Source organism: Haliotis cracherodii, unplaced genomic scaffold (genome assembly GCF_022045235.1).
Source record: "Haliotis cracherodii isolate W230 unplaced genomic scaffold, xgHalCrac1.p SCAF_5, whole genome shotgun sequence".
Taxonomy (NCBI): domain Eukaryota; kingdom Metazoa; phylum Mollusca; class Gastropoda; order Lepetellida; family Haliotidae; genus Haliotis; species Haliotis cracherodii.
Genome location: NW_027266308.1, coordinates 24,579,472 through 24,607,345, shown reverse-complemented (window position 1 = coordinate 24,607,345; position 27,874 = coordinate 24,579,472). Strand labels below are relative to the sequence as shown.

The window sequence follows — 27,874 nt, the reverse complement described above, 5'->3', positions numbered from 1 at the left end:
AAAGTATTTCTATGATTTCCACTGTTGAGTGAGTTGTACAAAGCAGTCAGCAATATGTCGGCTTTATCAAGCAGGCATGAAAATAGTCAAATCTTGGTCAGACAAACCAGTAGTTGATGGTGTGTAAACGTCCAACGTTGGGGCACGATGACAACCACCGACCGAGTCTGACATCCTGATAGAATTTAGTAGGTAAATTACCGGTAATACCGTGCAATACTACTAAACAACAGAGAGACCGCTTCATTATTAAGTAAGGATAAGATATGTGGATGAACAACTTCTTTATTACCATTAGGAGTGACGTTTCAGTGTAGGTTCCAATACTGTCATCAAGCAAGCACTTCCTTGATAACAGTGTTAGAATCTACACCAAAACGTCGCTCCTAATTGTAATAAAGCAGTGTTCATCCATAGACTAACTTAGTACTCCAACTTCTAAATGCCTCTCAAAGAAGCGCTTCATTATTGGTGAGCTACACTAAGTCTATTCACACATGCTTCATTTCTAGAACTAAAACCAATGTTCATGAACATATGGTGGAAATAGCCAGTCTGGATCTTCTGGCGAATCCGACTCCACTGGTGCAAGGCAAAGAACAGTAGTAGTCCTACCAATGGGCACAAAACACAGTGTAATACAATCACATAGGTTTATTTCTTCATTCGCTATCAGACATGTCTGTACCCCCTCCTCCCCCGTCCGCCTCCTCGTCACTGCTGCCGTCGTTCCTGTCCCAGTCCTTCATCTTGGCACCCATCATGAAGTCGTCCCTTAAAATCTTCCACTTGGCAGACTCCTCTTCTTTTTTCAATGTCTGAAACATGGCAGAATTGTGATCCAAGATGCTGGAAATTGTCTGTCCACTGTCAAACCTGACACAGCGCTATAATATCAGTCAAATTATTGCAAAAAAAAGTATTAGACAGACGTTAATTAAAGGGAGACAAGACATGGAGAGAGACATGTAAACATCTAACCTTCAATTTTTCAAGCAACTTAAACAGACACTGAATACCTAGAGACAAAGTCTCAGCTTCACACAGTTCACATACAATGGACCGCCTCCATGGTCTAGTGGTAGAGTGTCCACCCAGAGAGTGGAAGCACTGGGGTTCGAACCCCGGCCGCGTCATACCAAAAGACGTTAAAAGATGGTAGTTGTTGTTACCCTGTCTGGCGCTCGGCATTAAGGGGCTAAAACAAGGACTGGTCGGCTCAGAGTCAGTATACTGTGTCTGAGTGGGGTATTCATGTTAAACTGCAGCATGGTATCTCGGTGAACTAGCACTATAAATCGGCATCAGTCTGGACTAGTACCAGCAGCCACACACAAACACACGTGTATGCATTATGAGTTAATAATCTTGTATGCAACGTTAAACCCAATTTGGCCTCGCCTCACATACAATGTTTAGATTTATACTTAAAACAGGCAACAGAACGTGGAACAGAGTCCCCCTTTAACTACCATATTATTATTTACTGTATGGGCCATGGAACTACATGATGTGAGTCATAATGGTATCGCGTCTGTTGAGAAAGTGACTTGTTTTGTTGGCTATAAAAATCTAGCAGAATCAGGTGTGTATTTTATTTCATTATTCCAAACTTATCCTATAGACTAGTTCCTGGCTGTATTTGTGTTGTGTCACCTTTTGATATGTGGAGAAGGAATATTTTCTTGGTGTGTTAGTTGTTTAATGCCGCACGTTGGCAATATTCCAGCTATATGATACCTGTATATGTCCAATATACACGTTTGATCCAATTCTATGTGGAAAGTTAATATAAGATGAAAGTCTTGTAACTGGTGACGAAACAATAGTCGGCAAATCATTACGATGCAATTTCATTGCATCAGCATCTCCTAGGAGTGATTGCTTCATCTCATCCAATCGATATCTCAGTGGAAGCCAAAACTGGATGATAAATAACATTATAATACCTCCATGTCAGAATGATGAACTCTGTTTGGTTCACGTAATCTTGATAAAATACTATGTATTCTGCCTTGGAGGGAAAAACATTTCTTAGCAGTAGTATAAATCCCTAATGCCCCACCACGAACAAGACAGGCTTTACATGGATTTCTGAGAGGCAGAATATATCCCTTATACTGCATGCTGCATGCTTTTTACAAGTAATTGAAAGTCACGTGACATAGCACAAGTTAACCTCAGCTCAATCGAACAGCTGTTTTCTATCAATTTTGAATTTGTTTTAATTCTTTTACAATGGCATATTAAAACATGTCCGTAAGATAACTTTGTTGTAGCATTATTGTGTACCCATCGTGATACTGCAACAGCTTGTATTGTATAAGGCCCTGACACAAACACACCCCCAATATCAGCTGATGCCACCAACAGCATATGATAGTTACAAACCGGTTCTTTCTTTATAACTTTTTTTGAGTCCTCCAACAATGAAGGTGTGGAGCCTTTCAGCATGTCGAGGAACTTTCCTTTAGTCATGGACCCCATCACTTTTTCACTTTTCTTAATGGATGACCCAGCTTCTGTGAGTTTCTCCTCCAAAACCTTCTGTTGCTGACGGACAGCATTGAATAGCTGGACCACACCCCTGTAGGTAGACAAATACAGTGTGAGAGTAAGCTGAGAAGGTAACAGTGCACGACACAGTGTCAGAGTAAGGTGATACTGTACTACAATACGGTCAAGGTATGCCAGTACTGGCATGACACAGTATGAGGGTTAGCTGAGAAGGTAACAGTGCACGACACAGTGTCAGAGTAAGGTGATACTGTACTACAATACGGTCAAGGTATGCCAGTACTGGCATGACACAGTATGAGGGTTAGCTGAGAAGGTAACAGTGCACGACACAGTGTCAGAGTAAGGTGATACTGTACTACAATACGGTCAAGGTATGCCAGTACTGGCATGACACAGTATGAGGGTTAGGTGAGAAGGTAACAGTGCACGACACAGTGTCAGAGTAAGGTGATACTGTACTACAATACGGTCAAGGTATGCCAGTACTGGCATGACACAGTATGAGGGTTAGCTGAGAAGGTAACAGTGCACGACACAGTGTCAGAGTAAGGTGATACTGTACTACAATACGGTCAAGGTATGCCAGTACTGGCATGACACAGTATGAGGGTTAGCTGAGAAGGTAACAGTGCACGACACAGTGTCAGAGTAAGGTGATACTGTACTACAATACGGTCAAGGTATGCCAGTACTGGCATGACACAGTATGAGGGTTAGGTGAGAAGGTAACAGTGCACGACACAGTGTCAGAGTAAGGTGATACTGTACTACAATACGGTCAAGGTATGCCAATACTGGCATGACACAGTATGAGGGTTAGGTGAGAAGGTAATAGTGCACGACACAGCGTGAGAGTAAGGTGATACTGTACTACAATACAGGCAAGGTATGCCAATACTGGCATGACACAGTATGTGGGTTAGGTGAGAAGGTAATAGTGCACGACACAGCGTGAGAGTAAGGTGATACTGTACTACAATACAGGCAAGGTATGCCAATACTGGCATGACACAGTATGAGGGTTAGCTGAGAAGGTAATAGTGCACGACACAGCATGAGAGTAAGGTGATACTGTACTACAATACGGTCAAGGTATGCCAGTACAGGCATGACACTCACCGTGTTGCTATTCTCTGTAAACGGCGTTCCCTGATTCTTTCCAGAGGATCTGGTTTCACTCGAAACATGTTATTCCACTCTCTTCTCTGTAAATGAAATTTTAATTCAACTAGGATTCACAAGCTTGTGGATCTAAATAAACAGATGTAATTTACACAATTTATTTTGACATGTCAGTTATGATTGTTAGACAGCTGCACAAATATTTTACAAACAACTTGAAACAAATATTATATAACAGACAAGACAACCATGATCAAATCTGTCCAAACTTTCAAGTTTGATAGTGACTGAATGAATGGTGTTTTATGACACTATTAACCAATATTCCAGCTAGATAAAGACACAAGTAAAGCACACAAGTTTTATCATGACAATATGTGCATCATAAGAACCTTTTCAAATTTTTCTCTTTTGTTCTCAACATCAGAATCACTGTCATCTTCAATAACTTTCCCTTCTTCTTTGTCTCTCTTTCTCTTTCGAACACGGATTTCTTTATCTGTCTGACCTTTAGCAAGAATAACTGCACCCTTCTTCTGAACAGTCTTGGTCAAAATGGCTGCCATGACGTCTGCCAGACCAGAAGGAGGTAGAGCGCCATCGGCTTTGGTGCTGTCAATCTTGGCGTCATCTCCATCATCTGAAGATATCAATCACTACACTGTTATACTTGTAGTCTATGTTATGTGGAGGTCATAAAATGAGGAATATATTAATATTCAACATAAACATGATAAAAGAGAATTATCATAAGAAATTTATCATTTCTAAAGACAAGATCAAATCCAGTTTTGGAGCACCTTTAGAATACAGTACCACAACTTCTTGAGACAACGAGCTATGCCGTAGGTCTCATGTCTCAAACACAAGCAACTAGCATGACTAGTTTTAGTGAGACTCCGTCGGACGTGAAATCGCAACCTTCGGATTGTTAGCCGGACAGCCAACCAACTGGGCAACTGTTTCCCCACTGTGAAACTCCCTAGTCATGCCTACGATGTTATGGAACTGAATGAAAAGGGTCGAATAGTTGACAGACGCTTACGAAGGTGACAGGTGGGCATGGTGTCTCGTGACTTTAGTCTACTGACGCTTACGAGTGAACCCGATACCATATGGCACATTCATCACATTCCATAATCTACAAGATACCGAGTGGCGAGGAATGAACCAATATGGCACAAACAGAAAACGATTCAGGTGTCAAGACGTCAAACTCGCGGGTATTCATGAATGACATGGTATTTAATAATTTATCAGGTGATCTTTGTGACAGAAAAGTGTGGTAGGGAACACTCTAAGGATAATGTGGTTCATAGTAAGGAATGCGGGAGGAATAAGCATGGGTAGAGACGCCACAAAGGTGACTCCGCTTTGGACTCATTACTGAATAAACGTAGCAGTGAAAGTGGCTTGCATTAATGTTCCAGGACAGTTTCAAGTAGCCAAAATATTCGACACTAAACCATTTCATTCTACTTTCTCAATGTTTTTGTGAGAAGAATATTAGGAGCCGCTATAGAAACTATAATAGCCACTGACATTAGATCACCGAGAGGAGCTTATGCACACTCGATGACCACTGACATCACAGGGCATTGTTTCGTTGGTTGACTGGCAACAAAACACTATAAATTACGTCATAGGGTATTGTGTCCTGTTTGAAATGTTTGCCGTACTGTATTCTAAAGGTAGGCCCCAGTTTTTTTTAAAATTTTGTTGTTGTGCCAGTCAAAAGGGAGCAGCGCGAAGACAGACAAGGCGACTCTGTCATAATGGCCCATTTGTGGTTAAAATGGACAACTGTCAGCATGGTTAGTGATCAGTAAGCAGCGACCAGCTGGTTAAACAAGGAATGAAACCAAAGTGTGTGTGTGTGTGTGTGTGTGTTTGCGAATGTACGTTCATGTTTATAAACAAAATTCATGTATGTTTATGTATGTATGAATGCGTATCGCTTAAGTAAAGGGGAATATAAGAAAAAATACATTACATTTGGGATGTTTTCGGGTCAGATGATAAGCACTGGTGTCGATGGGAATCTTATCCCGATAACACTAGACACCAAGAATCAAATCATGATTAGTATAGTTACTCACCGGTCGTTATCTCTTCTTTAATAGAGTCAGAATCAGATTCTGAGAAATTTTCTTGAACTCTCACGTGGGCCATGTTTATCCCGGAAGTGATATGAAAACAAGGAGTGCAAAAATACCGGAATGTGATAAAATATTATTATCGTTGTCATGTTATTCAATACAGATAATGTACAGAAATGTGACCAAAGAACTGCCATTCAGTTCAACGAAGTGTCATATTTTGAAATAACAATCTCATATAGGCCCCATTTATTTGTTTCGTATTAAATCATATTCCATTTTTTATTTTACATTCAGTCAACATCGGATTTCCTCGTTCGTTTTATAGAGACCATATGAACGATCTGAGATAAACATGTAGGAAACTGTACATCGTATTGAAAGCAGGGACAATAACTCTTGTTGTATCGGTAAGCGATGAAATTCATTTCACTCACCTATTTCATTATTTCTCCAAACTGGCTGCTTACACGGACATTATGTAACCTAAGAATATATATTGATAAAGTGTACAGGCTACTGCGTCTGCCAACGCGTTCATGATGTTGGTTTCACAACCTTTTCACTCTACACATTATTATTCTACTTACGCGTGCTTTCGTTTTATCTTTTATCTGTTCATAATTATTATAATTATTGTTTTATTTAAATGCAAATTGATTTTTTAAAATTAAGGACTGATGGAAGTTTGTTATCTTATTATCTGTTAATCTGTTCAGGTAAGTTCAGTAATAATTAACATGAATTTAGGAATGTACCTCTATTTTCAAACCCCTAATTTGAGATGTAAATCAAGTCAAGCCTCTAACTTAGAAGATCATGCTTTTAAGCTGCTTGAATTTATAGTGAAATTTGCATAATCCTTTTCCTGGGTAGGAAGTCTAACATTTGTCTAAGGGCAGAGCAATATTCTCATTGAAGTATTATGCTTGATTTAATCTGTTTCAGTCATCGAAGTGAGCTTTGCACAGAATAATAAATGATTAATTTCTGATTAGCAAGCTATGGGTAAAGACCACATTCTGCCTGACGCCAGCTCCCCCTCGACAAGTCGCCACCACACAGGAGGTAAGAGGAAACAAGTGGCTGCTAGCGCTGATCATCACCAAGAGCCGAAGAAATGGAAGAAAAAAGGAAAACAATACATCTCCAGCAGTTCTGCATCCCAAGGAAGACACTGTGACCAGTCCAACAAGAGAAACCAGTGTGCCATGTCATCTAAAAGGTTTCACAAGAAGAAAAGGAAGTCTCGCCAGACGACTAAAAGAGTTGAAGACACCTCAAGTGAGGCCTGTACTTCAAAGAGTCAAACTTCAGAAGCTCCTCATATCCTTTACATATCACTAGAACAAAACGAGGGTGGTATTTGTATCACAGATTTTACTGTGGACTTTCAAATTCAGTTACATGTAGAACTGAAACAGATGTTTACCATGTATACACAATGAATTGTTTGATAGGCATTACTTAGAAGTTGACCAATGACAAAGTAGACACAATTTATGGATAACAACTTCTTTAATACTGTAAAAAGTGACGTTTTAGTATAGATCCTTATACCGTTGTCAAGCATGTCAAGCAAGACTGAATGAGGTACTTACTTACTTACTGTGGACTGCTTCTGTCACACAATGGTTCACAAGTGAAATTAAAGTTGCACAACATAAAGAATATGTAGAATATATCTCAGTCACGGTGGACACTGTAAGTTGAAATTAACAGTGTAAAATGTAATATATATAATGATATATGTGCTGCATGTGCAAATAATGTGTTATGTATAGTAGCTCATTGCTATGGATATGCATCTGGATATGTTGATATACTAGTAGATACAGTGGAACCCAAATTAACTGGACCCCAGATATCCAGAAACCTCATCTATCAGATGATATGTTTACATGAAACAAATCATGCATAACAAAAAATGTTTCTGGATGCGGACTGTGAAATTCAGTTATCAACAGTGCAAATTACACACTATTGTGTCACAGTATGTGCAATTCATCATGCAGCATCTAACATCAAAGGTCGGGAACCATGTGATCACAGCGTTAATTTTATTCTGTTATTACACAATCATATCATAAAAAGTATTCATTAATTTCTGCTAAATTGTGTGTGAACAGACTGAGACCAACTCACTGTTATTTTCAGCAGCCACAGTCAGATTACCATTATTGTCACATTGAAATGAACGTTAGTTGACAGAGGATGGATACATATATCATAAATGCAATACTTTGACTTGTTAAAAGCCATTTTGTAGTTTGACTATTCTGTTTATTTTCTGAATGTATTATTCAGTTTGAAATTGTTGAAAGTGGAGGCTTGTACACTGACAGATTGTCCTTAACACTGAGCACAGATACCAGGCTTCTACTATGACCCAGATCAGAAGAAGTACTTCAAGATCCTGTCCAGTAATAACAATGTTAATGTTGTCACAAAGGAAAAAATTGAAAGGGATCAGGCCGAAAAACAGAGACTTAAAGATTTGTCTGAACTTGTGTCTTCAAATCAAACCAAACCAGATTCTAATCTCCCAAAACGGACGGCCAATTTGGTTCACCTACTGTGTAGAAGTGAAAGAGGTGATATTGGGCAGACACATCTTAAGAATCAGATGGTGATGTCAGACATCGGGTCTCTGAAACCAGCTGGGTCGTGGGTTGTGTTGGATGCTCCTCGTGGAGTCCACGAAGCCCTGGATCACATGCTGATGATGGACACTAGCCGGGACAAGGACAAGATCCTAGGACTGTGGTCAGTGAAGGAGACGGTGATGCAGAGACTGCAACTGTTGCATCTCGGGGAGAAGCAAAGGACAGACACCAGCGCCACTCTCTCGCTCAATATCGGTGCAACGGGGACTACGGTTCTTCAGTCATGGAATAAGATCTCTAACGTATGTTGGGCTCCGTTTATTAAGTCTCCCGATCGGAACCATGTGTTGTACACCACCATATGCCATACCGGCAACTCCTTCAGTTTAGCTTTCATCAGGAATCTGGACAAGACTCGGCGCCAAGAGGAGTACTTTGATTTTGATCTTGGGTCCAGGGCGACCTGGACGTGTGCGTGGAACTATGCCAGGCAACAGTTCAGTGTTGGGAGTGAGAAGCGCTCTCTGTTGGTGGACGTGGAGACAAGGCGCATGTGGGAGTTCCCATGCACCAGTGATCCCTTTGCTCAAATCTTCTCACCCAACGTGAGTTGTTCAGAATGAGGAAGGGCATGTTTTGTTGAATTTCATATTAATTGTTTTGATAGAAAAGGATTAAACCCAGTGATTCTGCCATACATGCCAGAAGCAATCATTAACAGACATTGTTATAATTTACTGTAAATCTGGGAAGTTTTGCGTCATGAAATTATCCAGAGCGTTTAAAACACTAGCCTTTCCTGCTTTTGGAACTTTTTGCGACACCCTGTTCATGAGATTACCAATGATCAAAGCTACTTCTGCATGTGTTCTTTTTAGTAGTCAGCGGCACGAGGAAAGGGTAACTCAGTGTTTTATTAACTATAGATGCATGTGTTGTTTTAGTTGGAGGTTGGAGTAGCATGTTTATCTAACACTATCGACTGGCTGGCATATGTCTGGACTGCTCAGTGTTATGTATACTAATAGACAAGATGTGGCAGGTCTGTAAATTTTTCTGATCAGACAAAGTGTAATTAAGGAAATGGGAGTACTTGCCTGCTGGCCAAACTTTCCAGATTTAGTTCTTTGAAATCAAATTATATATACCCCTGGTATGTTTAGCCTTTTACCGGTATATGAACATGCTAAATAGAGATTCTCACCGGATGGTCTTTTGATGTATTGTTTTATTCTATTTACCATCCAGCATGTAGAACATCATTCTTCCAAATGTGTTTGTAAACCCTGATATGCAGTGTCTTCAGTGTAAAAGGTACAGCTAACTGGCATCCGTGGCACTGGCAGAGGAATTATGAATGTAATTTGATTGTGATGTCATCGTAACTGATGATTTTACAGTGGTCTGCAAAGTATTTTGATGCAATTTGATTACATTAATGAGATACATCCTCCCGAGTCAAGGGAGTTAAATGGCTGTAAAAGTACACTTTTCCACCCTTATTGAACTAGGCTGGAAATTCTGGGCTCAATCGCAGTGCCACCAATGGCTTTTAGGAGTAATGTCCCTTCTATGTCCCTCATTGACCAATCAGATTCCACCTCTCATATCACTCGCATTTACTTCAAACAAAGTGGCGGCACCCAGTCAAGTCGATCTGATCGATAATCAAAATCTATATCGTGATAAAACTGTCTTACTTCATGAGCATCTTGATTGAAAACATGGAAAATATCTGTTGACGTTGAGTTGGCGGCACACATGCTTTGCAAATCCTGCAAATCTGCTTGGCAGATACACGATTTTGGACTATACATATTTTGGACTATACATAGAGTCATTAGTCCAACCAAAATATAATTCCATAATTCTAGCCTAGTTCAGCAAGGGTGGAAACTGGGCTTTTACAGTTGGTTAACTACCTTGCCTCGGCAAGATGAGGAGATATCGCCTTAGTGATTTCTCCAGTGGAAGCCAGTTTTGGATGATAAATCCATGACTTTCTACTACCTTCCAGTCAGGACACAACCTGTACAGTGGCGGGAGGAATGGGGTTGTCTTGTGCCATGACCTGCGCAGTCTGCCAACTCAACCAAACTCCTACCTCGGACACAAGACAAGCATTTCCTCCCTCAGGATTAGCAGCTCGGAAAATGAACTGTTCTCAAGTGACATTTCAGGAAGGGTAAGTGTTCTATGTAGGCCAGGGAGGAAGGCAACTGCCATAGTAGTTTGATGATCTAAAGATGTGGAGCTTACTGTGGTTTATAGAGGTGCATGAAATACTCAGGAATACGTATTCAGAATTAGAAACTAACAGTTTTAATCCACTAGTCCTTATGATGATAACAGTTGGGCAAAACCCTTAAAAATGATATCTTAACTATTGGGCAGTTTGGCAAGGACTACAGGACTAGTGCCAATTTCTAATGCTGCATATCGCAATACGTTGGAAAATGCTGGTATACTGTGCTTTTCAAAATCATCGATATTTTCATTTTGTTGGCAAAGTTTACATTAGTGAAAGGTGAGATTAAAATTTTTAAAATTGGAAATTAGCAACTTATTCCTGTGGTCATAAAAAGCGAAACTGTGTGCAACCAGCTTCCTGTATATGATGTGTCTATCATGCATGCATATGTAACCATAGTAATATCCAACGACATGGTTGATGAATATGAAGTTATAAAAAATATGCATGGTAAATCCAGCGTTAGAAATTGGCACTTGTCCTGTAGTCCTTGCCAAACTGCCCAATAGTTAGGTATCATAAGGGCTAGTAGAAATTTGCCCTTTTTAAGGGTCTTACTATATGTTATCATTTTAAGGACTAGTGGACTAAAACTGTTTGTTTCTACCGCTGGCAAATCCAATGTATGGGTCTATTTCTGGCTTAAAAAAAGAAAACATGATAAAACAAAATCAAAGATAATAATGCAGTGTGCAAATACTGTGACTTTTTTTAAAATTAAAGATATTTAATGATCCACAGATGGCGGCCTCATGCTCTACAAATGCTCAGGTTTTTAACAAATTACAGATGAAAGAACCCAGGCAATATACTGTGGTATGTATCACAGTACATGAATCATTGTTGCAATATATTGCAATATGAAACTCAGGCTAATACCTATTACAAGTGGTTAATGCTTTTCTCACGGGTGTTAATCGTGACTGATGGTTGTTAGAAAGTGTGGATCTTCTTCAATCCAGGTGAAGATGTGGGATGTGCGGATGCAGCGGGCAGTGATTGAGTATTCCGGACTCTTCAACCGATTCAGTCGGATACCACTACAGTTGGATGAGACAGAGCAGGTGTTGTATGGAGGTGAGTTGATGAGAGGGCAGGTGTTGTATGGAGGTGAGTTGATGAGAAGGCAGGTGTTGTATGGAGGTGAGTTGATGAGAGGGCAGGTGTTGTATGGAGGTGAGTTGATGAGAGGGCAGGTGTTGTATGGAGGTGAGTTGATGAGAGGGCAGGTGTTGTATGGAGGTGAGTTGATGAGAGGGCAGGTGTTGTATGGAGGTGAGTTGATGAGAAGGCAGGTGTTGTATGGAGGTGAGTTGATGAGAGGGCAGGTGTTGTATGGAGGTGAGTTGATGAGAGGGCAGGTGTTGTATGGAGGTGAGTTGATGAGAGGGCAGGTGTTGTATGGAGGTGAGTTGATGAGAAGGCAGGTGTTGTATGGAGGTGAGTTGATGAGAGGGCAGGTGTTGTATGGAGGTGAGTTGATGAGAGGGCAGGTGTTGTATAAAGGTGAGTTGATGAGAGGGCAGGTGTTGTATGGAGGTGAGTTGATGGGAGGGCAGGTGTTGTGTGGAGGTGAGTTGATGAGAGGACAGGTGTTGTGTGGAGGTGAGTTGATGGGAGGGCAGGTGTTGTGTGGAGGTGAGTTGATGGGAGGGCAGGTGTTGTGTGGAGGTGAGTTGATGGGAGGGCAGGTGTTGTATGGAGGTGAGTTGATGGGAGGGCAGGTGTTGTGTGGAGGTGAGTTGATGGGAGGGCAGGTGTTGTGTAAAGGTGAGTTGATGAGAGGACAGGTTTTGAATGGAGGTGAGTTGATAAGAGAGAGGTGTTGTATGGAGGTGAAGTGATGAGAGGACAGGTGTTGTATGGAGGTGAGGATGACGAGAGGACAGGTGTTGTATGGAGGTGAGGATGACGAGAGGGCAGGTGTTTTATGGAGGTGAGTTGATGAGAGGGCAGGTGTTGTATGGAGGTGAGGATGACGAGAGGACAGGTGTTGTATGGAGGTGAGGATGACGAGAGGGCAGGTGTTGTATGGAGGTGAGTTGATGAGAGGGCAGGTGTTGTGTGGAGGTGAGTTGATGGGAGGGCAGGTGTTGTGTGGAGGTGAGTTGATGGGAGGGCAGGTGTTGTGTGGAGGTGAGTTGATGGGAGGGCAGGTGTTGTGTGGAGGTGAGTTGATGGGAGGGCAGGTGTTGTGTGGAGGTGAGTTGATGGGAGGGCAGGTGTTGTGTGGAGGTGAGGATGACGAGAGGACAGGTGTTGTATGGAGGTGAGGATGACGACAGGGCAGGTGTTTTATGGAGGTGAGGATGATGAGAGGACAGATGTTGTATAGAGGTGAGTTAATGAGAGGACAGGTGTTGAATGGAAATGAGTTGATGAGAGGACAGGTGTTGTATGGAGGTGAGTTGATGAGAGAGCAGTTGTTGTATAGAGGTGAGTTAATGAGAGGACAGGTGTTGAATGGAAATGAGTTGATGAGAGGACAGGTGTTGTATGGAAATGAGTTGATGAGAGGATAGGTGTTGTATGGAGGTTATCGATTATGTATTAACACAGAAGTGTAAAAGAAGTGGTTTGTTTCAGCTGGACAGGACTGCTATACAAGATTCTGGTCTGTGAAGACTGGTGAACTGCTGAAGACTGTTCCCCCGCCATGCCCTGTAACAAGGGAGACAATCCCAGCAGTGCAGTACTCTACACGATGGGCCAATCGGGAAGGAAACACAGGCCTCATCATGGGAATAGGAGATAGGCTGTATTACTACTGTAGGTCTACGTGACAACATGGCGGTGGGGTATCCTAGTGGTTAAAGTGTTCTGCCGAAGACCCGGGTTTGATTCCCCACATGGGTACAATGTGTGAAGCCCATTTCTGGTGTCCCCTGCCGTGATATTGCTGGAATATTGCTATAAGCATTGTTAAACCGTACTCACTCACTTACTTCGTGACATCTCATTAATCATCATCTCTGCTTCTTGCATTCAGGGACTCTTGGCCAACATTGTGCTCTGATATTTACAAAACACATGCTGCACTAATGATACTACACTTGAAAGACTTCTTGGTTTGCTTCAATCTGTTTGCTAAGAACACAGTGTGATATTGTCATGTGTATGAGCCGAGCATCTTCCCGGGGCAAGAGAGTTAACTGACTTTAAAAGTCCAGTTTCCACCCTTGCCGAACTAGGCTGGAATTACTGGGCTCGATCGAAGTGCCACCAGTGGCTATTACCAGTTTTGTCCCTTCTAAGCTTCTCCTATGGACCAATCAGATTCCACCTCTCGCATCATCTGCTGACAATAAATTGGCGGTGCAAATGCTTTGCAAATCCTGCAATCGACCGAAATCTGCACGACAGTTAACGAACCGGATTTCGATTTCGGTGCACGGTTTTGATTGGACTATGCATAGACTCGTTAGTCCAGCCAAAATGTAACTCCATAATACCAGCCTAGTTCGGCAAGGGTGGAAACTGGACTTTTTGAATCAGTTAACTCTCTTGCCTCGGGAAGATGGAACCGAGAGACACAGCACTGTATTGTCAGTGATGGAACTTGTCTGTAAATGCAGCCAGTTTCCTTGGGCTTAATATTGAATGTTAAATTGATACTACCAGCCCTGCTGACACTGGTATTGAGTATGATGAGAGAAGCAGTGTTGTGGTATGAGACAAGAGAAGCAGCACTGTTGTCATGGTTGTGTTGCATGTATCAAGGCGAGTGTTGTTTATATGTTGTGCATGCTGATGCAGAGATAACCGTTGTGTTGAATACGCCCATGCTGAATGCTTGTGGCGCTGTAGTGTGTCATGTGAGCTGAGATTTACACAGGGGTTGATTTAACTGCTGGCCCGTTGGCTCGTGGCCAGTTAAAATTACGAAATGCTTGCTGAAACATAAAGTAGTCTGGCTAGTCAAAATTTCACCCCTTCTCTGTGTATGTTTAATTTTTTTAATTGGTCACTGCTCGTGAATCATGTTATTTTGATGAGAAAATATTCAGGGGGGATGTGGTCGTGTGAATGGGTAACTCAAAGATCATTTCAGTGGAATTACTCAACCAGTGGCCATTTTGTACATCATCTTTACTTGCTCTAAAAATTGGCATGAAATTAAGCAAATGGAAGCCAAGATTTAATCTCAGGGTGCAGGAAATGACGTTTCAGGGGTGAGGCGTTCTAAAGTTTTCAGAGCCCACTTGTTAACTTATTCGTGGGCTCCAACATTTAGTTTTGGGGCCAGTTAGTCAGGAGACAGGACAGTTACTATTGAAAGGAGCAAGCCCTGATGGCTACATACGTATTTGTTGTAAAATCTACCCCAGATTACAGCACCTTACCATGAGTTTTAGCCTCAAGGAAATGCATGTTCCATTGGCCTTTGCTCTCACATCAACATGATTAAGCCGACACAGTTTGATGTGAATGAAATACTGGCAGTGTTCTCGCTCATTAATTTACAGAGACTGTCTCTGTGGTCTCTTGGACCGAGCGTCTGCCGGGAGAGTCTGTGGTTCAGTCCCCAGATGTGTCATACCAAAGATGTTTAAAGATCGTACTTGTTACCCTGGCAAGTGCTTGTGTAAACAAGGATTGGTCAGCTCGGAGTCCGTTTAATATGTCTCAGTGTACTGTTCATGTTAAACTGCTGATGGTATCTCAGTGGGCTAGCACTATAAAACCGAATTGTTTGAGAGGCATTACTTAGAAGTTGACGGATGACAAAGTAGACACAATTTATGGATAACAATTTCTTTAATACTGTAAAGGTGACGTTTCGGTATAGATCCTTATATCGTTGCTTGACAAAGAAGTATTAAAGAAGTATTAAAGAAGTTGTTATCCATAAATTGTGTCTACTTTGTCACTATAAACCCAGCATAAGTCTGGATTAGTACAAGCAGATACACACACAAGCTTGCATGTGCAATATGTCACATGCTAACTATGGGTGATCCCCTGAATCGTATGGGTTTGACTAGTCAAGATGGTGTTGTGTACCTTGTTCATTAAATATGCAGAGAAATGTTAGGGACCAATTCTAACCTGCACAACCCACAAGGCACTGTGTTCAATGCCAGGACAGAATCCGTCCCCATTTACCATGCTACTTGTGTGACAAACATGTTGGATTGTGTGATCACACCATTCCTGGGATCGTTGCTCGTGCAATCTACCACCGATCTGCCCGGCCTAGACTTGATTATCTACAGGTCGCTATGTTTAAATCAGGAATATCACTTGGACTACCATGTTGGATTCACTCACTCTCTCTTCCAACACCAGTGGGGCGGTGGGGTAGCCTCAGGTTAAAGCGTTCATTCAACGAACTGAATGGTTGTGTTGGATTGTCCACATGGGTACAATTTGCGAAGGGTATTTCTGGTGTCCCGTCGTGATAATATTGCTGTAGGGTTTGCTAAAGGTGGTGTAACACTGTACTCACTCACTCAAACATCAGTGCCATTTCACTATGTTACAAATGTTACAGGGGCGGTCGGGTAGCCTAGTGGTTAAAGCGTTCGCTCGTCACGCCGAAGACCTGGGTTTGATTCCCGACATGGGTACAATGTGTGAAGCCCATTTCTGGTGTCCCCCGCCCCGTGATATTGCTGGAATATTACTAAAAGCAGTGTAAAACCATACTCACTCACTCACAAATATTACAATTGCTGAAGTATTGAAACTTATTTTATTGCAAAATATTGTACAAAGATGACAGGTACTATTCTCTCCATAAGTACAAACAATGACATTATTTTACTGATGTGATATGAAATAAATAATACAAAATCTAAACGAATCCATTGTGATTGTTTTTTGTATGACACTGGAGATATAACATGTATAATGCTGAAGAAACAGCTGGAGACATCAGGATGATATGCAGAGGAATTAAACAGGCAGTGATAGGTCCCTTCACCACTGACACAGCACCAAAAGGGGTGATTTACATCCAGGATCAGAGATCCCCGGATTCCAAAAGGCTGGGTATCCACAAAGGTGTCTGGAAACGGATACCAGGGATAGGGTATCCTGAAGTGTATCCACTACCAGATAACTAGATGCATTTTTGGTATCTGGTGGTATCCGACAGGAATCCAGCATATAGAAATCACCCCTTTTGGTGCTGTGTGATTTAATACCTCCAATTAAACTTGTAACAGATTACTAAAGGATGTAATGAATCTATTATCATGATGTATGGTGAAGAACCATAGTCCGGTTTCCCCAGATGTAGTGAATCACAGAATTATATGGTGTATTTACAGGGAATCAGATACAACTAATATAAACATCTGTCTTCATTCTAGTATGCGACAAAAAGTGGGTCATTTTTAGAATAGGTGCCAAATTCCTGTAGAAATATATGACAAACCTGTAGATGACCACTATTTACAAAAGCATACCTCTTGCTTGTGTTTCGTCTAACTTCATTGGCTAATACTTAGGAGGTGCACTGGTTATCACACTGGCATAGGTATCGACTACATGCTTTACAAAATACTCTATTGCACATGCCCTTATGAAAAATAACTTACATGAAAAATGGACAGAAGTGATCAGAAGTGACAGAAGCATGGGGGACTGGTCATTTCTTATAGGGGAGGGTGGGGTGCTCTGGTGTGGGGTGTTTGATCTTAGGACGATCAAATTTGCTGACACCCCACTATTTTAAGCTCTCCTCCCACCTTCAAACAAAAAATTAAAGTTGTGATATATTTTGGTAAGCCCACCCTCTTTCACTGCCAATCTCACCAGCCCAACTCCCCCTATAATAAATGACCAGTCCCTGACAATGAGTGCATTCTGTACATCACCCTATCCATCATCAGATCAACAACGACCAGGTATCTGCCCTTGGCCCGCGAGAAACTACTAACAGTGTGAGATTGATGTTTGTCTGCCTTCTTTTCCATAGCATCAGTGACTAACAGACAGAACTATCATCAATATTTCAGCTAGCATTATACTTATGGTATTATAAAAAATAATATGCAACTTCCACCAGGTTGCATCCATTGCCTAAGAAGAATTTGTTTTTAATGTTTCTATTTATATGGATATAATAGAGACATGAAAAGTGGCATGAATATGAACAGTAAAACAATCACAATAGTTATGTAAGTAGATAAAACATCAGAAATATGGCCACTTGTGTTAACCTTAAACTTTGTTCAAAAATATTTTGCCACACTTATTCAAGATACAGAATGCCTCTGTGTATATAAGTCAATAATATTCCCTATTTATTATACATATTGCTGTCTGTCTCTTCTGTTTTGTTCCCTTTGCAAAAAAGCCTATTGACCTTGTTAATGATGCATTCAGGGATTTACCTAGGTCCACTCAGAGACCGATATTTGTCCCCAAGTCTGCCGCTAAGGCAGCAAAATTTCCCAACATGGAATTAAGATTTTCTCTATTTACAATAATCATGTTGGACTAATAACTAATGCTATGGCTTAGTAGAGAGAACTTGTATTTTATTGACAACATGACCAATAAAAAAGAAAAGGAATTATTGTATTGAATACAATGTTGTAATACTTCTGAATCTAAGAAAATAATGACATTAAATATTCATGATTCCATATTTTGAAAATGAATGATTTTTTCCCCAATATGCCTACCAAGGGTACTTAGTTTGAAATCCTAGATATATCCCTGGCATTTATTAATATGTCTAGGCTAAGCCATGTACAGGATGATAACAATGGACAGATTGGTGTATATGTGGCTAATGCACAGATGTCTTCCCACCACTCATTGGTTCCCAGAATACCGAATTGGCGCTAATGGTTGATGATGCTGTAGGTATTGTCCATCATAGATGTGTGTCTGTAAACACCGTCTGTTCTCGGGTGTAACTGTAAGCAGGTCCATTCAGACTTTCTGCATCCTCATCATACTGCAATATAGAAAATGCATTTTGATTACCCCGTGCCCATTAAAGATCACTCTCTTACCCAGAGTTCCTTGCGGCCGGCAGCCAGCCAGCATAGTACCTCTGCCACAGGCCAGCGCCATGTGATGATTCATCAACTCGTTCACAGTTCATTCAAGATATTGCATATGCTTTCATCTGTTTCATGTTTGACAAGTCTACACATTTTTATAAAAAAGTGTCAAAGAATGGTTACGGTTCATTAAGAAAGTATCCTAAAACATGAAAATCTACTTGTTTTAGGGTAGTTATCCTTTGTTTACATTGGTTGTACGGCTCCACGTGCTGTCAACGAAGCCTTACAGAGAGCTAGCGATACGGTCACTTTGATGTATAAATATATATTGTCATGCAACTCACTGTCGCAGTTGTGGTAGCATATCTATTTAATTATGCAAAACAATATGTAAAGCGCCCTCAAATACTTGCATTAGTCCGTTCTTTACAGATTTCTGAAAAAGCGTGTTTATTTACAAACGAGAAAAGTCCGGTCACGTGATATGCAAATTAGCTTGTGGCAGTGGTGTTATGCTGAGTCACCACTGCGACGGAATGTGATTAAAGATACCACTGTTGAATAACAATAAGCTGATATAACACAGTGTTTAATACCAAAGCGAGTGCTTCTGTACTGCCGGAACTAGTTTTACTAACAAGTATTGAAAACTCTCAACATCGCTTGGCTTATTCAATGACATTGCATGTAGAGATGGTAGAGTCATGCACAATCGATGACTCCAGCAACCCTGTTGTTAGGCTGATGCACATGGCATTGTTTCGCTGGTGATTCTCGCACAAAATTTAACAAATTACATCATAGGTTTATCATGATAAAATCGCTTTAACTCATCAGATACCACAACTATTGACTTGTTTCATGAAATTGTATTACACGGGAGCTCGTTTATAGTCCGTCAACCATCATTTTGTCACCCGTTTTTTCACAATTATTTTCCATTAAACTCACAATCATGCAATGAAATTTGGTTATTATCAAATAGTAATCATTGACCTAACTATAAATACCAGTTTTATGTCTGAACAAAAAAATATTTTATGTCTGAACAAAAATAGTTTCTTCATTGTTATCATGTAATTTGTGACCGTTGACATTGCCTTGTAGTGGGGGTAGGGGGGATGTGTGTGTTTTAGAACAGACTATTTCATGTCTCACAACAATGACATAATGTGTGTCTAATATGCTTGCTGCATACATTAATCTTGAGACAGACACATACAGCTCATCGAGTCTTCAAACCCGTGAAGATACATGGTAGAACAGGTCTTCAGCAACCAATGCTTGTCGGAAGAGGCGACTATCAGGATCGCCTGGTCCGGCTCGCTGACTTGGTTGATGCATGTCATTGTATAGATCGATGCTCAGGATATCAATCACTGGATTGTCTGGTCCAGACTTGATTATTTACAGACTGCCATCATAGAGCTGGAATATTGCTGAGTGTGACGTTGTGTGACAAACAAACCAACACTCTATATGCCCTGATCTGCGGATACCCTGTGGCCTATCTGTCCCTCGAGGACAAGCATCATGACCTGATTCACAACTCATACATCACACGTACCCATCCACTATCGAAGTTCTTGTCCCAGTATGCATCCTCATCTTCTTCTGTTTTGGAGGAGCGGGAGAGTTTGTCGAAGGAGTAGCGCTCGTTTGTGGGATGAAGGAAAGCGGGGTTGATGACCCCCATGTCTGGGCCCTGGTAAGATGCTACATTCTGGGTTCGACTTGGGGCACGGACTTGAAAGTCCTGTAAAGATAAAACACTCTTGAATACATTATGTCTGAGACAGCATGGTGAGTGACATGATGATGGAATGGAGGAACACGGTGGTGCAATTATGTGGAATAGAGTGTCTGCCATGTCTGGAACTAAGGAATATTAGGTCTTTGAACATGTTGAAAGGCATTTAGAAGTGATACACGTAAGGAAGAGAATTTATGGATGTCAACTTCTTTATTATGAGGAACACAATGTTTCCGAGTACATCACCTGATGAAGGAGTAAGCATGTACTCCGAAATGTTGTCTTCCTCATAATAAAGAAGTTGACATCCATAAATTTTCTTCCTTAAGGAATATTAACAATAATTCCATTTTTGGTGTCCAATTGCTTCAGAAATATAAGGAACTAAGGAATATGAAATAATTGCCCCTTAAAACATATATCTTTTGGACAAAATTGTCAGGACACCAAACAACTCTTATGTTTCTCAAACCGTGACCAATTTCAATATTTTAGGTGATCACTGAAACAGGCACAGAGACAGTCTAGCAAACTCTGTGACACACACAAACACCCCCCCCCCCCCCCCCCCCTCCCCATTCATCCACACATAAATACAGGATAATGGAAGTTATCAGGCACAAATATTGAGTCATGTTATTTCAGAGAAAGAAACTGATTATTTGACTAAGGCCAATCAATATTTTGTTTCATGACTTTCTCACTCTCCAGACCACCCACTTTAACTGTTGCTGTATTAACATTTTGAATTTACCTCACTTTATAATCTATCAATGGCAAGTCCTTGATGCAGTTTGAGAACAGTCTTGGAGGTTAGATAATATGAGTCCTTTCAAAAGACCTTGACATGGTTTATAATAGAGACTATGTAATTATATAACTCACCGATTCTATGACGCTGCCATTTGAGGCATCGATGTAGTACGGCCTTGTCGTCAGTGGCTTCTGGACTCGGCTGTGAAGTGGCGCCCTCTCTCTCACGTAAGCCTTACGACCTCCGAATGACTTCACGCAGATGAAGACGACGAGGAAGATGAGGAAGAGTCCCAGGAAGACCATGATGATGATGAACCAGATCTCCTGGTAGAACGGTAGGTCGGTAACGACCTTGTCAGTCTTGGTGGGTACGGGCGGTGCCGTGGTGCCTGAAGGACAGTGGTCAGGCCGTGTTGAAGCATTTGGAAACTATAGTTCATGGATTCTTAAATATGATTATGACCATTTCATATATTTTAGTTGGCTGTGATATATAAACATTACATAAAAAGATTACATGTCTTTAGGGGAGGGTAAAAAAACAAAAAAACACGTATTTAGGAAGGGCCATGAAAAAACAGACATTTTATAATAAAATATTGAGTGCTTTTGTACTTTATCTTTTCAGGGAGTGTCATGAAAAAGGTGAACAATGACATAGGGAGGGCCATGCAAAAATATGATGAGCATTAGGGGTGGGTCATTATATTCAGTACATTAGCATCAAAAACCTTTGAACCTTCCTTCCCATCAATAGCACAAGATGATGACCTACCAACATTTCCTACAACACAAGATGGTGACCTACAACACAAGATGGTGACCTTCTAACATCACCTCAAACACAAGATGGTGACCTACCAACATTTCCTACAACACAAGATGGTGACCTACAACACAAGATGGTGACCTTCTAACATCACCTCAAACACAAGATGGAAACTTACCAACATTTCCTACAACACAAGATGGTGACTTACCAACATTTCCTACAACACAAGATGGTGACTTACCAACATTTCCTACAACACAAGATGGTGACTTACCAACATTTCCTACAACACAAGATGGCGACTTACCAACATTTCCTACAACACAAGATGGCGACCTACAACACAAGATGGTGACTTACCAACATTTCCTATGGCGCTGGGATCAAACACAACATTGGGAGACTCAGCTTGTCCCGTCTCCGTCACGGCCTGGATGACGAAGGTGATCACTGAAACAGGCACAGAGACAGTCTATGTGACACAAGCAAACGCCACCCCATTCATCCTCCCAGAGATTCAGAATAATAGAAATTTGTCAGCAATACTGAATTTTGAATCATGTTATTTTGAAAGAAAATTTTATCATGTGTGTAAGGTCAATCAATAAACATGTGTAAAAGATTTTAAAATCTGAACTTGTCAAGGTTGTCAGGAGCTGAAAAAATCACGCACGGGAATTACGCACGTTAAGAAGCCCAATGCTAACACCGTATTGCGTGCGTGCGTGCATGATTCCCGTGCACCCTTTCGAGTTGAATTGATTGGTTCAACTGTGTCATATGGCCCTGTAACGCAGGGGTAGCATTATGCAGATGGCTGTTTCAATGAATGCTCGTTCCACCTGAGACGAACATGTCTGGTTGTTGATGAAATATAGTGATAGCAAAATAGACAGATTTTTTATTCATGCACCGATTGTCTTTAAATGTAATATCCAGTTATGTATGACTGTTTAATAATCTCATACCAACTTTGACTGGAGTAGGTCCGATAGTTTTTCAAATTTTCGGTACCTTACATTACCTTCCAGACTATAGTTGGCCTATTCAATCTAAGCCCTAAGTGTTAGTTTTAATACATGGTACAATTTCAAAGAATACGTAGGAATAATATTTTTTTATACAGACTGACCATACAAAATACACATGTCCTAATAAACTGCCGGGCAAAAGAAAGTATACACCCATGTTTGATGGTGGCTAAACATGAAACAAACAAGAAATGGTTATTCGATGGTGATGTATTTGATATGGGTATCATAGCTGTGTTATGGACCTCACCTTTGGAGTGTTATGGTGAGTCTGGTAATAGTTTGATAAAGTTTGTAATTTTTGGTTCAAATCCAATTTTCAAGTGTAAACTTTCTTTTGCCTGGCAGTTTATATGTACACAATACTGTGGAGTTTTCAGATGGCTGTACAATATCTCACTGTTATAATGTGACAGGGCATTTTCTACTGGAACTTTAAGTTGCAAAAGACCTTTTTCTTTGAAGTAAATTAGGTCTATAGAGAGGTACAACAAAACCCTTCTTTATTTTAGCCCATTATCACATAGCAGGAATAGTCCATATTCCGGTTTGTGAGACCTCCAGTGATTTTAAGTGATGCTAATGATAAAATAGCCTCCTGTCTGTAGCAGATGTGGGCAGACGCTGCAAGAGACTCTATATAAGAAAATTATATGACCCGCAGATAAGCCGAAACCAGGAAGTGAAAGGCAAAAAACACTGCGAAGTTGGACTGCAAGACATGTGCCGGTACTTGCAGATATTCAATAATATAAGATGAAAAACGCTATAATTATATTGAAAAAGTCATTATTATTTGATATACTCAACGATGAGTTTGAGGGTAGCCATTTTGTCCTTTAGCATGTCCTTTGTCACTTGATCAACAAATTGAGTTTATTGATCCAGAAGACACCGCAGCAGAAAATCTTACCAAAATTCAGAGTTTGTAATAAGTTTTCGTGAACTAAACTTCAAGCATTATCCTCGTACCTTGTGCCTTGGTGTCCCTCTCTACACCGTGGCTCGTGCTGATTCCGCGGAACACTACCTTCCCATCAGCCATCACAATGTACTCCCTCAGGCGACTGTTGAGCTGGAAGCTTCCCGTCCAATCAACGACTGCTCTGGTGTCGTTGGTGGACAGCCGGGGAAAAGCCACGTACACTGGGACTGCAACACAATACCACCAAGTCTTACAGCGTGGGAGTCTTGGGAGTCTTAAAACACAAACTACCGGTATTTATGTAACGGGTAGTTATTAAATATATACTACAATCCAGGCTATACACAAGGATGTGTGGAACCACTGTCTACAGTCTCGTACTCAGCTTATCTTGACTCACAAACAAGGATAAGTACATTAGTACATTATAGCATGTTTTTATAAGACATAACACTTTCACAACCGATTTACATCAGACATATGACATGCTGCATATGTTAAGAAGGTTGGAATTACCAAGTAGTATAACTTATTCTGACGAAGTTGACACTTCTGTCACTGCCCCTTAATCTACAACAAGAGCCAACTTTACAGAGGACTGATTTCATTCCCATGCTTCTGATACTGCCACCTACTTGCTGGTTCTGTGATGGTGGAGACCCACTGTGGAAAGTCCACCCCTCCTGCCTCGTTCTCCGCCTGGATCTGGAACTCGTAGTTGGTGTAGGGGGAGAGCCCCCGCGAGGAGGCAAACAGGTCCAGTCCAGCGTACACCTCCCCTACATCCCCCGTGAGACAGCTCTGTGGGAATGGTTGGTCTGTCCGGGGACATGCTGTCCGCTGGTATAGCAGGTACCTGAAACGTCAACAATTTCTCATGACGAGGGTAAAAGCGAAAGAGAGTATTGTTTGGTATGTCACAATATGATGTCATGTCAGATCAAGGGAAGTGTGCACACCGCTTGACGAAATATCGACTTGGGGCGAAATATCGGCGTTGGAGCATGTCTGCATAGACCCCTGTGGTTGTACTCACCTCTGTATGTGGCCATTGGGCTTCTGGGGCGGCTCCCAGTTGAGAGTCACACTATTGCTGGTTTTCCCGGCCACCACCACCGCGGCAAGGCCACTTGGCTTGGCCGTTGTTGTGATGACCTTGACCCCTGCACTGTCTGTGCAGCCGCCACTTGTACAAGCGCGCACTTGCACCAAGTAGGTCGTGAAGGGCGACAGAGGTCGGGCGATCCCGGCCGTCTGCTGTAGAGTCACTCCTGAAGACGCCTGAATAGTTAAAATAATTTTCGTGAAATTTTCACCTTCTCTAAAACTCAGTGTATCAATCTACTGAAAAACGGAAAAAAGCAGGATAAAAAGGAATTCAATTCTGTTCTTTTCAGTGATCTGAAACCAACTGTTAAACTTGCTTATCTGCCTGCTACCTATTTTGCCTATTGAAATAAATTGACCAACAAAGTTGAACATATCACTGCCATGCAGCCTAGTAACTGAAGGTTTGATCAATTCACAAAAAAACACACTCTCTCTTCAGGTTTTCAAAACAGCGTAACCTTGTTAACTCAAAATCCCTTGGATCATACAATTACCTAAAGTTACCCATTACAGTGCAAGTATCATTAAATATTCTATCGGAATAAAAAAGTTGAAAGGTCTTAAAAGATATTTCGAATTAAAGGACTCTAATGGAAAAAGAATATCAAGTTTAGAAAAGTGTGAAAAGTGCCAGCAAATGTAAAGATGAGTGTTAATCTGGCTCAATAATTAGAGTATAAGTCTATAGTGTAAGGAAAGTCCTCTTACCACAGTGCGATTAACTAGAATGCTGTACTCCCGGATGTCTCCGTTAGGCTGCAGTGGTACTGTAATGGTGACTGTGATCGTGGTGGCAGTGGTGCCCTGCAACAGCAATGTCAGCAGTTACAGTCTGATATCAATGTTTATAACACATCTGTGATGTCATTCTGCAGTTTCCATTATTTTTCCGGAATGGAAGTTGAGTATGTGCTCTGCTGATGTTTAACATGCTCCGTAGCAAGCTGTTCTTTACAATGCTCTTTACAATGCTTTGTCGAAGTGTTAGAGTAGGGATGTGTATTAAGTTGGGGAATATCCTCGTAACTCTCCATTCCTTAAACAGAATTGGCCTCAACCTATGCTCCATTAATTAGAAGGAATGGAGACTTACTCGAATGTTCCACTCTACATAAGGTTATCATTTGAATTAGGGCTGGGACGAGTCCAGATTTACTATCCAGGTACCCACTGCCCTATAATCCGACCCTACCCGGGTACCCACTGTAGGTGTCAAGAGATAGGCACAAATGTCCAATTGGGAATGGTTTTACCATAGCCCTGGCAAAATGTATTTAGATACTCGTATAAAACGATCTGGTCATGCATGCACTGAAGTTGACAGAAGTTTTATTCCTATTCAAACATATATAGTCAGAAGGAATGTGTGCATAGTCAGAAAAGAAATGCCAACATTCGTCACTTGTAATGTAACTGTGGAAGTTCTAGATCATTTTTGCCATTTAACAATATATGACGTGACTAACCACAGGTCCGGGTAGTCCTGTTGGTATCCAGGTCCTACAGAGGAACCACCTGACCCAAGTACCCGAGTTACCCGTCCCAGCCCTAATTTGAATGACAGCTTTATACAACCTAATCTTATAGAAAACAACATAAAAAATCATGTAAAGACCAATAAACAGGGTGCAAACCCTTATATGTGGGTACCAGGGGTCCGGAAAATTTAAAATCCCAATCGGACATTTGCATTTAGGCCACGCCCCCTTCAAATAGCGTATTTTAGTACGACTTTTCACACACATTACAAGTTGTTACGTTTTCATAATATGATGAATTATTTCAATCTAAGTTGTTTAATTCACCGGACAATTAATAACAAATAATATCATTTTAGATATACATGGAAAACATACGTCTGTTTCTGTTATAATAACGATCTGTTAACGTAGTGAACGGTCTAATTAATATTCATGAGTTATATCTGCTCAAGTGTAACATTTGGATCGAGACTATTATCCCATATTTGGATATCACGTGACCACACGGGAAAAAGTGTTTTTTTAAACTAAAGATTATTTAAAAACAAGGCAGATAGTATAATCACAAATACTAAAATATCGTTGATAGCAATAGTTATTTTAAACCGGACATTAGAGATTCCCAATCGGACATGTCCGGCACATATGACGGTTTCCGGACCCCTGGTGGGTACATACCTCGGGGACCTATGGCCTCCTTGGTATATTTAGTCCTGTCAGGGTTTACAATCTCAAGTAATCCCAAGGAGAAGTAGTTTCTCCTTCAAGTATACACTGGTACTCACATCTACTGTAGGAGGAGCCACAAAGGTTGGCGGGGCCTCCTTGGTGACAACGAGTGCCCACATGCTGCCAGCGCCACCTACACTGTTGAAGGAGGTGACCCTGTACTGGTAGGAGGCGAAAGGCTTCAACTGTGGGTCTGAGTCTGTCATCCGTAGCTCTGTGTTGTTGTACACAGTCACAACATTCCCGTACACCGTGCCTGGAAAGAGGATAGGTGAATTGAGGTGAGGTGAGGTGAGGTGAGGTGAGGTGAGGTGATATCAGGTGAAATTGGGTTTAATGATGCATGTTAGATTATTGCACTGTGTGGCTGCTTGTACTCGTCCGGACTGATGCCGATATTATAGTGCTAGCCCACTGAGACACCTTGCTGCAGTTTTATATGAATATCCCACTCAGACACAGTATACTGACTCCAGTCCTTGTTAAACGCCAGGCAGGATAACAACAAACCATCTTTTGACCTCTGGACCTTCCGCTCCAGGTGGGTGCCCTACCACTAGACCACAGAGGCAGTTGAGAGAGGATGGATCACACATGGACCATTATCAGGTCAGGTATCTTAAACCTGGCCTGGTATGTAGAATACGAATTGCGGCAAATTATTCAAAGTAACCATAATGTTAAAAATGTCAAAACTTACCCCTGCCCCCAAAACAGCACTGACTTGGGCTTACAAATGAACAATATTTTGG

At 41.2% G+C, this 27,874-nt stretch overlaps 3 protein-coding genes across 3 annotated transcripts in view; 1 reads left to right on the top strand and 2 right to left on the bottom strand.

The window, feature by feature from the left end:
- Positions 1-653: 653 nt before the first annotated feature.
- On the bottom strand, positions 654-5,816 carry LOC139443255 (RRP15-like protein). The gene is made up of 5 exons (XM_071224225.1): positions 5,742-5,816; positions 4,035-4,282; positions 3,640-3,725; positions 2,392-2,587; positions 654-818 (listed from the first exon to the last, which is right to left on the bottom strand). The coding sequence occupies exons 1-5, from the start codon at positions 5,812-5,814 to the stop codon at positions 663-665; spliced, it is 759 nt and encodes a 252-aa protein (XP_071080326.1). The 5' UTR covers positions 5,815-5,816; the 3' UTR covers positions 654-662.
- An 878-nt stretch (positions 5,817-6,694) lies between these two features.
- Positions 6,695-15,886, top strand: LOC139443363 (DDB1- and CUL4-associated factor 4-like). Its single transcript, XM_071224350.1, has 5 exons — positions 6,695-7,067; positions 8,108-8,952; positions 10,365-10,532; positions 11,561-11,675; positions 13,185-15,886. Exons 1-5 carry the CDS (start codon positions 6,746-6,748, stop codon positions 13,379-13,381), a joined length of 1,647 nt encoding a protein of 548 aa, XP_071080451.1. The 5' UTR covers positions 6,695-6,745; the 3' UTR covers positions 13,382-15,886.
- A 2,248-nt stretch (positions 15,887-18,134) lies between these two features.
- LOC139441966 (usherin-like) overlaps positions 18,135-27,874 on the bottom strand; it is a 114,831-nt gene continuing 105,091 nt past the window's right edge. The window contains exons 58-66 of the mRNA XM_071222710.1: positions 27,179-27,378; positions 25,621-25,716; positions 24,839-25,083; positions 24,438-24,658; positions 23,850-24,029; positions 22,207-22,296; positions 21,204-21,463; positions 20,133-20,321; positions 18,135-18,513 (exon numbers count right to left, since the gene is read on the bottom strand). Coding sequence (XP_071078811.1) covers positions 18,430-18,513; positions 20,133-20,321; positions 21,204-21,463; positions 22,207-22,296; positions 23,850-24,029; positions 24,438-24,658; positions 24,839-25,083; positions 25,621-25,716; positions 27,179-27,378 — 1,565 coding nt within the window. The 3' untranslated portion in view covers positions 18,135-18,429. The remainder of the gene's footprint in view (positions 18,514-20,132; positions 20,322-21,203; positions 21,464-22,206; positions 22,297-23,849; positions 24,030-24,437; positions 24,659-24,838; positions 25,084-25,620; positions 25,717-27,178; positions 27,379-27,874) is intronic.

Excerpts from the sequence above, each read along its gene's own strand:
- LOC139443255 (XM_071224225.1), bottom strand. The coding sequence starts at position 5,814 with ATGGCCCACGTGAGAGTTCAAGAAAATTTCTCAGAATCTGATTCTGAC. Across the intron at positions 2,588-3,639 it reads TTACAGAGAATAGCAACACG|GGGTGTGGTCCAGCTATTCA; the intron begins GTGAGTGTCATG and ends GTCTACCTACAG. Across the intron at positions 819-2,391 it reads AAGTTATAAAGAAAGAACCG|ACATTGAAAAAAGAAGAGGA; the intron begins GTTTGTAACTAT and ends GCCATGTTTCAG.
- LOC139443363 (XM_071224350.1), top strand. The coding sequence starts at position 6,746 with ATGGGTAAAGACCACATTCTGCCTGACGCCAGCTCCCCCTCGACAAGT. Across the intron at positions 7,068-8,107 it reads TCAAACTTCAGAAGCTCCTC|AGATACCAGGCTTCTACTAT; the intron begins ATATCCTTTACA and ends AACACTGAGCAC. Across the intron at positions 10,533-11,560 it reads CAAGTGACATTTCAGGAAGG|GTGAAGATGTGGGATGTGCG; the intron begins GTAAGTGTTCTA and ends TCTTCAATCCAG.